The 11,061-nt window shown below is 38.1% G+C and overlaps 1 protein-coding gene across 2 annotated transcripts in view; it reads left to right on the top strand.

Moving 5' to 3' along the window:
• Nucleotides 1–1,966: 1,966 nt before the first annotated feature.
• LOC133527287 (tumor necrosis factor alpha-induced protein 8-like protein) overlaps nt 1,967–11,061 on the top strand; it is a 98,007-nt gene continuing 88,912 nt past the window's right edge. The window contains exon 1 of one of the 2 annotated variants that reach the window (XM_061864261.1): nt 1,967–2,445. In XM_061864261.1, coding sequence (XP_061720245.1) covers nt 2,367–2,445 — 79 coding nt within the window. In that variant the 5' untranslated portion in view covers nt 1,967–2,366. The remainder of the gene's footprint in view (nt 2,446–11,061) is intronic. The other variant, XM_061864262.1, reaches the window with a different exon arrangement.

Raw genomic sequence — 11,061 nt, 5'->3', positions numbered from 1 at the left:
TGCGCGTACCCTGCTTCGTCTACTGCTCCGCAGCAGCCATCCCCCATACGCACAAAGCTGGGGATCTATAAGACTTACTTGCCAGGACTCTCCTGCTAGGAGCCAAAAAGGGCCAGAAATGGCCACCTCAAACCCCCCAGAAAGGGAAATAAAAAAATGAAGTTCGTTTTTACTATAATTCGAAACTGAATTACAAAAATAAGATCCGTCCGCGTCCATTCGTATTCGGTTTTAGTTCAGTCCAAAACTAAATAAAAACAGTGAGCGTTTTACAGTAAACAGTGAATCATTTGACGTCCGCACGTTGCTATCACGGACTCTGGTTGGTCAACGCGTGTCACGCGTTTATTTTCCTCCTCGCACCTCATCCAACGTATCTTTATTATCAAATTGCCCAACGACCACGTAGCAATATTCATAATGACCAGACAATGTGATAAATAATGAAGTTCAGATAATAATTTATCACTTGGCCCGATATAGCTTGCCATTATTCATAATGCCCGGGCATTATATATAATGCCCACATTAATCACTTGGTCCATGACATATCCATGCCAAATTACAGCTATCTAGCACTAACGATCACGGAGCAAACCCTCGGACAGACGGACATGGCGAAACTATAAGTATACACCGCATAACGTTATACAAACTAATCGAAAACTAGTCAAAAAAAAATTAAGACATCGTAACAATGTTGTGATGGTACTGAATCCTCGGGGTGCGAGTCCGACTCGCACTTAATCTTTCTTTTTTTTTCAAACCAGGGGGCCCCGCGAGCTATTGTGCTAGGGGCCCCGCGCCTTCTTAATCCGCCCCTGGGTCCGGCATCACCATTAGACAAGAAACAATGGTGATGCTCAAGTTGAAGACCCGGCGTTGTTGTTATGATTTAGCTAATATAGACCCATGGTCCCCGCATTGAATACGGGCGGCCATGGTTCCTGGTTGAGAAGTTTTAAGAAAGATGATTTTTTGTTGTTGCGATTTTTATTAGATTTTTAGTTGGTGATACGAATTGGGACCGCAGTAGGTGTTAGTAACAATACTCGACGGACGCTGCTGACCATACGTCGGTTTCCCTTAGTCGGCTCTTACGACACCCACGGGACGAGATGGGGTGGTGCTATTCTAAAACGCCGGCACCACACGGCGACGTTCTGCGTACTAAGACTGCCATGTGGCGAGCAGGATCGTGAATTTTGGTGTAAGACTGCAGTTCGCCATTTCGTTTTCAATAAAAAAAAACACGGGCTTAGCAGATTTTATTGAAATATATAAAGGAAACCGCTGTTTATGTGATCAAACCGCCAAAATAGCTATTTTATTTTTTTACAAATAGCACGTAACGCAAATTGCAAGAGCACAGACACGAGGACCTACTGCGAAAACCGAAAAGCGTAGTGTCATACCAAGATAAGTTGGCAGCGATGTTGACAGCCTAGCTAGGCAGTGCAAGTGTTATTTTAAACATCAAACTTCTATGAAGTTATGACGCTTACTTAAAACTTGGACAGGCTGGGCTATCAAAATCACTGCTAACTTAGCTTGATCACTAGGATATGCAAGAGCGATAAAGCGGCAGGTAGCGACATTTCGATTTTCGTTTTTCGCGGTAGGTCCTCTGAGGCCTCTGGTGATGGACGGGTAAGCAGTATTTGAGCTATATCTTGCCCACAATCTTGACCCACAATCCTGCGAAGCGGACTGCAATGCAGAAATGTGAATAGGGGGCTTCAGACTGAGGTAAGTTAGGTTACAAGGTAGGTTGTTTTTTTTTTAAATTTTTATTGATTGTAAAAATGGACATGTAAAAGTGCCTCTGTGGCCTATTTGCTGAATAAATGTTTGATATTTGGTGGATATTTGATATTTGGTAAGTATGCAGCAATTTTGATAGCCCAGACTGTGCAAGTGTGATTTTAATCGTTAAACTTCTATAAAATTATGACGTATTTTAAATAACGGTTGTTATAAAAATCATTGCAGAGTTATCTTGATCTAACTCTATTTAATTAAAATAATAATTTTATCCGTTCAATTCCGGGGAAATCATTTTGGCTGCTGGTAACATTGTTAATATCTCCCCGCCTGTCACAGATGATCGTCGGACGGACACCCCTCCAATCGTTTGAAAGCACAACCACTCGACTTTGCTTTGGACGTGGGCGATACCAAAACACAACGTACCTCATGTTCGCGTGTTTATTTATAATATTCAAAAACACTGACTGAAAAGTAATTGCTTACATTATTTATTACCAGCTAATAGTGTTCCGTGAATAACAGTGACATTCGGTGAAAATATCAAATTGTATTGTGTTTAAAACTTTATATTACCTGCCTATTGAATTTTCGTGAAAATGACGGCCTCTACGATGATCGAACTGGAATCCTGGATCATCTACCAGTGTGTCCTGAACGAGTGCCACGTGTCTAGCTGTAAGTACAACATATAATATTTAATATTGTGTTTAGAAAAATAACTCCAAGCCACTTGCTAAAACAGAGTATTTTTTCGTAGTAACTAAACCTATTCAATTTTAAAACGTGTATTCAGGATAATCGTGGTTAAGTTTTTATTTTTTCAGCAGTATTACATTAATAAATAAATAAATTTGGAATATTCTTGCCCATTATTCTTAAATAAATTAGTTTATTATGTATTAAATACGTTTAGTATATGGGTACGTAATATAAGTATAATTACTTAATTAGCAAAGATGACTATCTAACTAGTACAAGAACCAACGAAAGTACAAGTTTACTTCCGAGTAAATAAACTATAACATTATTTAATTACACCCAGATAAATATAAACAAAGCAAAGGTTGATCCAATTGTATATACTTACCTAATATTGGTTTAGCAACAGATAGAATATCAATTTTATAAGAAATTCCGAATACCAACTTAAAAATGTCAGGTAATTCCAAAAATTACCTATAATCCCATCATACTATAGGGTCCATTCTCGAAATTAGGTAACAGACAATTCGAATTTACCCCAACCTTTTTAAACATAAACAAAATTGAGACATATAATTGATGACACTTCTTAAAAAGTACGTTAAAATCCGTTAAGCCGTTAGGACACGGACGCGCCGAGAAAATATTCATACGTACATTACGTACGTACGGTCAACCAATTTGATTCCTAGGCCACTATATGTAGAACCATGTCATAATGACTTCTACGACAGTGCTTATTGAGTGATGCATGTCATGTATAGAGTAGTTAAAGCGACAAGGTTCTATAGTGGCCTAGGATTCAAATTGGTTGACTGTACATACCTATCCAAATACCTACGTTAATTTGGACGGAGCGATAAAATATCAAAAGATATCTTATAGCAAGGCATCTTACGATATATTTTACGTACCATTTGACAGAGTCCACACACGAAGCTGTAATATATATTTTGGTATCTTACGATATCTAATAGCAAGGCTTCGATACCTTGAGATATAAGCTCGGTATATTACGATGTATTTTGGTATATTTCGTCGCTCACAATGTAGGTGTGCTAGACAGGCAGCGATATATATTTTGGTATCGTTGGCGTGTGTGGTGCTTAGCTATACTAGGTATAACATATCTGTCGATATCTTACGGTATATTAATGTTTATTATCGCTCCGTCTGTGACGGGCTTTAGATTCTGTTAACTCTGACTTTAGACTTTGAGAGAACCAAGTGTGGAGGTGTCATTACGTCATATTTTCACGTTTTAGAAAGTTGACATTTCCACACTTTATCATTGAAAATGCTTTCCAGAGTTAGCTTGGTTTGACCCTATTTACCCTTCCTTCGACGATTGGGTAAAAACGATCTATATTGTGTATCTGTCTTAACTTATTTCAAAGCGCTGGCGCATGTAATTGTATGTGATTAATAGTTTAGTAGGAATGTAGACGGAATTGCCCAATCTGTGCAGTAGTAGGTATTTACTGAACGCAAGTGTAAATCTTTGCACAATAATTGGACGCCGAAGTGATTAAGTTCATTCATGTAGCAACTTACAATAGGTACAGATAGCAGGCGAAATCAAATCTATTATGGCAGGGTAGGTAACCTGTAGGCTTTTGGCTGTTACCCACATTACCTACCTGGATACCTAGGTTTTTATGTAGAAACTTTCGTCGGACATTACCGAAAATTCAGTTTCGGCATGGCCGAAAGGTTCTTCAGATTCTCGGCCGTGACCGAGCCTTTGCCCGAAACATTAATTTTATGCCGAAACCTTCCGAAATCGAAAGTTTTCGTTCGAAAAAGACACCTTATCCTTTCGCGCTCGCTTCGGAAAAAATCGTGGTTTTCCTCTAAGGTTAAGTGACGCAAGCATAAATAATATTGTACGCACTTATAAAACTGTACAGTCAACTGCATTAGTGGCTGATGAGAATACGTGTCAAAGGCATCGATCATTAACTAATAGATAGAGTCAGACGCAGCTTGACAACGATTTTGATACCACAGACTGCGAAAGGGTTATTTTAAACGTCAAACTTCTATAAAATTATGAACTTCAAAATTGCTGCCAACTTGGCCTGGTCTGACTCTAAGGCTGTTGTTTAATGGTCCCAGCAAGCTCGGTTCTCCAATACAAACGTAGTTAGGCTCTATTTTAAAACGACTAGCTTTATTGCTCTGAAACTTTATACTTACAGGATAAGGTATTATCTAGCTAGTTAGTTTTTGTAGCCTCAGATACCACTTCTTCTCCTTGTCCTTTTCCTATCATTGGCGACGGAGACTGCTTACCATAGGCGGGCCGTATGCTTGTTTGCCACCGACAAAGTATAAAAAAAATTTGGGGTCGGCTCTCCTAGTTACATTTCGCCAGGCTTCTCGGTCCTGGGTCATGTCAGGTGGGATTTGGGCTTCTTCCATATATTCCATAGCCTCGGATACCACAGTTAAAAAAATGAAGCGAATTTAAGATTTTCATACAAAACTTATTTTTGCCCTATTTCGTTTGTTTCATAAGGTGGAACAAAAACAAATTTCAGCCCTAGCTATACCTCATTTCATTTTATGTGCAAAGTTTCATTACAGTCCAACACGTAGTTTTAAAATGAGAACGAAACTCCGTTTGTATGGGAAAGTAATTCGGCCGAGCTTTCCGGGGTCTCTTAATTATTATTAAATCATTTATTGCAGACAACATTGATCCATATACATATAACATTTATAAAAAGAATTAAAATAAAAACGAAAATTTAAATCGATTTAAAAACTAGACATTAAAATTTACATGATTTAAACTTAAGCCTGAAGAGGTGACAGATAGACAGAGTTATTGTCTGTCCCTTTTTCTAAGATCAAGTACGCCATAGTAAATGTATGGCGAACTTTGTCTTAGACAACTGACAGGCTATACTTTTGCATATATAATATTAGTAAGTATGGTCAATTAACAGTTTGGATGCTGGTATGAAGAAATTACTCGTCCCGCTCTCACGCGTAACTGCGTTTCTTTCACTCCAGTTTCGCAGCCGCCCCTCAATTAACTTAATGGTTTCTTCTTAATAAATTAATAATCATAAGCCACATGTTGTTTGTCTGTTCAGCATCAATGAAGTGAAACGGTATCAGGCGTAGCTCTTACAACTATTTTGTTTGTTTGTAATTTTAATTCAGACGAAAGTTGAGGTCCCGCCCTAAATCGCCTTTTCATACAAACGTTGTCCTCATTTTCTCTCTCTGGATATTAACGTTATTGAAAATATATTGACACAATTTGTTGTATATCAACCACAGCTCTGCCCCTATGTTTGATTTTTTACAAATGTTTAATTATTATAAGAGTTAGGAGCATTTAATTATTAGTATGAAATCTGTTTGTAGCTCTTATTCAATAGTCAAAAAAATCTAAACAAATCAAACGTAGGGGCATACCTATGGTTAATATACATCTAATTATGTAAAAATATTTTCCATAATGTCAATATCCAGAGAGGAAAATGGGGACTACGTTTGTATGAAGAAGCGGCCGTCCCTTTTCCTCTTAATGTTCCCATTATCTTCAAACTTAGTTTGAAACAATCTTATACAAATCTTGTGGTGCTCCCACATTGGATGTTATAAAATGTTATACAACATCGTGTGACAGGGACATCATGACAGTATTCATAGTAATTTATTATGTTGTCCCCGTCACACGATGTTATATAATATTTTATAACATCCAATGTGGGAGCCAGGGAACGGAAACCGGTATTTTTTGTATGGGAACGAAAACGGTATTTTTTCGTTCTTTGTTAATTATTTCATTCCTAATCGGGCAATCTAATAATACGAAGTCGTTATCTAAAAACACAACTGAGTCCTACATTTTGAGTATAAAATAAACCGAAATATATGGTTATTTAGATGTTTTTGCAAAAAACTGGTTCCGATCCCTGGTGGGAGCATTAGTACACAGGCCCCACAGTATTCTAAATAAGGGCTGTGACTTACAATTATAACCTTTGAAACACTTCTTTTAATATAACATTTCGCAGAATTATAACTTTCCCTTATTACAAATTCATGAATTTGCAGTTCGTCGACCTAAAAGGATAATAAATTTTAAGCGAAATTCCCGGAATATACGAATACCTACTGACAAATGTTATAAAATATCCCTGAAATTAATGTTCTTCCGCGTTCCGCTTAGGGAATATCTGCGTACACAGTACATATTAGAGACCATTTGATTTGATTCTGATAAACTTTGTGCCCGAAAGATCATGAAAACCTTCTGAAACAACTATTACATGCGGTTAAACCTATACTTTATTTCAGGAAGCACCTATATACATTATACATCTCTAAAGTGGAGTGAAGATAAGAATATTACTACTAAGAATCTACCTAGCCTAATATATACATACATAAAATGACGCCTATTTCCCGGAGGGGTAGGCAGCGACCACAGATTTCCACTTGCTACGATCTTGACATACTTCTTTCGCTTCCTTCACTTTCATAACATTCTTCATACACGCTCGTCGGTTTAGGGTGCTCTTGACCTGGACTTTCTTCAGGATTTCCCCAATTTGGTCAGAGAAAGTCCGCCGAGGTCTACCCCTTCCAGCTCCCTCTTCTACTTCTCCGTTATACACTCTCTTTGTTAGCCTTCTTTCACTCATTCTTTCCACGTGTCCAAACCATCTCAACATACCATTCTAAATTTTTGTCAATACATCTGCGTTCAGTCCACACTTTTCCCTAACCCAATAAACCTAATAAACTGATATAAATGTCATAATATTTAAGAAAAAGTGAATAAGTTCTGCAGTGACCGAGGCCGGAATTGAACGAATATGGAATGGATAGGCGTCAGCCGCGTAAGGCTCTCCTCACACCTATCGACGTGGAATCGGCAAAGGCCGATAGAAAAGCACGCGTTGTCAGGCGTCGGTCGAGCCGATAAGAGCCGAACGTCTTTCGCTCTTATTGCGTTAACATAACGTTTTTTTTCTATCGGTTTTAGTCGATTCCGCGTCGATAGGTCTGGGGACCGAGCGTGTCAATTTTTTGATATACTATTGGCCTTAGCGTCTATTTCAGACGATCTATGGTGCAATGTTTAGAGACATTACACCGCCTGGGACGGAGTTAAGGAAAACGCAGGAATGCCCAGCACCTGCGTCACCCTCTCGACCTCACTGGCCGGACCCACAGGAAAGGCAAGCCAATATGTGTGGAGCCAGGTTGGCTGCAGGAGTCTTACCGCAGATTTCAGGTTGGACCCTACTCACGCCTAACGGGGACTCCGTCCCGGGTTTGATTTTGGAGTTTTCCTTCTCCTAGATAAGTTGCAACCCAATGCTTAGAGGCTTATCTCCCCTGTGACGAAGGGTTAGATGACGGCTTCCTTCGTTCCTTTTTTGATATAAATTGACGTTTTTATGATTGATTTTAAATCGATTCTTTTATCGAATATAAATCGAGTTTATGGACAAAAAATGCGAAGCGATTCCAGTACAGTCGGTGCTCCAGATTTGAGAAATATACTAAATATGAAGAATAACAATATTATATAATCTCTCACTTTATACTTAAGCTTAAACTTCATAAAGATCTTCGTAACACGAAACCGTCACAAAAATCGATTATAAATCAAATTTCACAGTGATACTGCATGAAACATCATAGTGTGCAACACTAGTGGCTTAAAATCGACAGAATATGAGAAAATTCCTCCTACCATGCAACTAAACGATGTACGAAAGTATCGTTTGTTTGCTGTCCATTGCGACCTACAAATAAAATGCCTTTAGTGATGCATCAAATATAAGCCGTACTGGATGGCGTACTTCGTAGACAGTATGTATTGACTATTTTGGTAGAAACGTCACGACATCATTACAAATTGAAAATAAATAATTTTAAATTAAATATGGCGATATTTAATACCAAAATTACTTACTTATGAAAAGAAATGTCACCTTTCACACGACTAACCGCTCTCGTCGTATTCGCACAGTTAATTATGCTACAATGAGGCATTTTGTTGCGTGGCAATAAACGTCTGACACTTGGGATGTCATGAGCACCACTGAGCGAGAAGTAGTGAACTGTACTACTTAAAAACTCGCGCAAGTTTTGTACTGGCGATATCTAGTTAATCCTAAATCTGTGGGGAAGACCGTAAGCTGATGACACTGGTTCAATTATTTCAGTTTGTAATTTATATAGCGGTGTGACTATTTAAAAAAAAAAAACAAAATAGTAAAATTTCACTGGTTTCCTAGTTGGATAAAATTATGTCTGTTAATTTTATTTTAACACCTCGTTCGCTAGTTAAAATTGTGAAACCCCGGTGTTAATTTAGAGTCTGTGCCCAAAGCATTTTGGATCTGGATATAGAATTAATAAGAAAAGTTTCGTAAAGGTCGAGAACCTCTACTTTTACAAGTATCCAGCGAGAAAAGTTATATTTATCGACTCATTAAAATGGATGCTTGTTTCAAATTTCATAAAATGTTTTTATAAAATATCAAAATATTTTAGCTTACCTACTAAAGGTATGTGTGAAAAAATCAAGATGTGAAAGCATTCATTCAACTAAGGGGTACCTGATTTCTGCACACAGGGAATGAAATTGATACTTTTTAATATGTATTAATACCCTTCAAAAGTAGCTATATATTATGTCTTTGTTTTAACAATGTTACAACAATCAATCAATCTGCGTTTCGTAATAGGCAGTATATAATAAATACATAAATCAATATTATAGGACATTAGTACTTTCTTACACAAATTGAGTAAGTCCCACGGTAAGCTCAATAAGGCTTGTGTTGCGCGGGTACTTAGACAACGATATATATAATATATACATGATTATAAATACTTAAATACATAGAAAACATCCATGACTCAGGAACAATCATCCATGCTCATCACATGAATAAATGCCCTTATCAGGATTTGAACCCGGGACCATCGGCTTCATAGGCAGGGTCACTAACCACTAGGCCAGACAGGTCGTCAAAGTGAAGTAAGAAATGTCTTTAGAACTAATGGATTGTTGGCCGAGGCGCTGCCGAGGTTCCAAATATGTGATCTGAGGCTTTCTTAATTTGGCCGAGCTACTATTTTTCTGTTCGACGGAGCCTGAAAGCAGTAAATTCGTTTAGCGGCAGCGTGCCGAAAGTTGACGCCTTCCGCATAGAGAACAGAAAAATATGTTGACTTTTAAATGTTTTTTTTTTGTCCTACGAGTATCATGACATCGGAAACATATTTATAGGAGCTTAAAGAATAAAAGCCGTTAAAGGAACCTTGGGCCGAGGTCGCGTCCTTCGACGCGTGCCAATCGATTCCACCTTAAAATCTGGCCCTGAATTCCCTGTTTACCGAATCCCAATCCAGCATAACTAGGTCTCTACACCCGTGGCAACTGTGCGTGATCAAAGATTGAGCTTATACTGGTTTTCTAGAGGCATTGTCTTCCTTTTAATGTTGGGGAAATGCGTTTACGCGTGCCACCTGGTCCGGGGGAACCAGGAGGGATGACGGAATTGACGGACAAACAAGTGGTTGGCCTACCGGCTAAAACTACCAACGAATGCCGACTCCGTCTTGCAGTGGAGCGCCGCGGGGTAGGGATCATTTTTTTTGTCTGAGTTCCCTGCTTATCGAACATCAGTCTAGTAGAACTTGGTTCTTAAAGCCGTGACAAGTATGGGAAAGGAAAGAGCAAGGTTAAACTGGTTTACAAGAGTTTTTGTCTTTCCGTGGTAGTTGAGCTGTTGTAATTAAATGACATATATTTATATATTATTTTGACGACCGGTTTGGCCCAGTGGGTAGTGACCCTGCCTACGAAGCTGATGGTCCCGGGTTCAAATCCTGGTAAGGGCATTTATTCGTGTGACGAGCATGGATATTTGTTCCTGAGTCATGGGTGTTTTCTATGTATTTAAGTATTTATAAATATTGATATATTATATATATCGTTGTCTAAGTACCCTCAACACAAGCCTTATTGAGCTTACTGTGGGACTTAGTCAATTTGTGTAATAATGTCCTATAATATTTATTTATTTATTTTATATATTTATTATTTTTTATTTATTTATATAAGTGTGTTCTGATTGCTAAGGCGGGACGTTTAGGAATTCAGTGGGCCTATCGTGATAATGGAAGATTTGTCTCGTTGCCTTATAGCTCCAAGGAGGTCGGCATCGGCAAACTCTTAGCAGTAATCACCACAAATCTATAATTATTATGGTTATCTTAGTACTAATGATGAGTATATATATTTCTGTACAATAAAGAGTTTTACTATTACTACTACTACTTAGTAACTCTACTGCAGCTGGTAGCTGCGCGCAACTACGCTCACGGAGGTGTTCACGGAAGACCAGCGTCAGGTACTACTCCAGTAGGACCTGGCATTATGCTGAGTGTTCACTTTTTTCAGTATAGTTACACTAGTTACAGTGTACAAGTATAGTTATAAGTCTTAAGTCTTTTTTTGTTTCTCTTTCTCTGTATGTACTGTATAACTGTGTACTTATACTGAAATAAATGATATTCTATTCTATTCAAATGTAGGTT

This window comes from Cydia pomonella, chromosome 17 (genome assembly GCF_033807575.1).
Source record: "Cydia pomonella isolate Wapato2018A chromosome 17, ilCydPomo1, whole genome shotgun sequence".
In the NCBI taxonomy this organism is placed as follows: Eukaryota; Metazoa; Arthropoda; class Insecta; order Lepidoptera; family Tortricidae; genus Cydia; species Cydia pomonella.
This window is presented reverse-complemented; position numbering and strand designations above follow the sequence as displayed.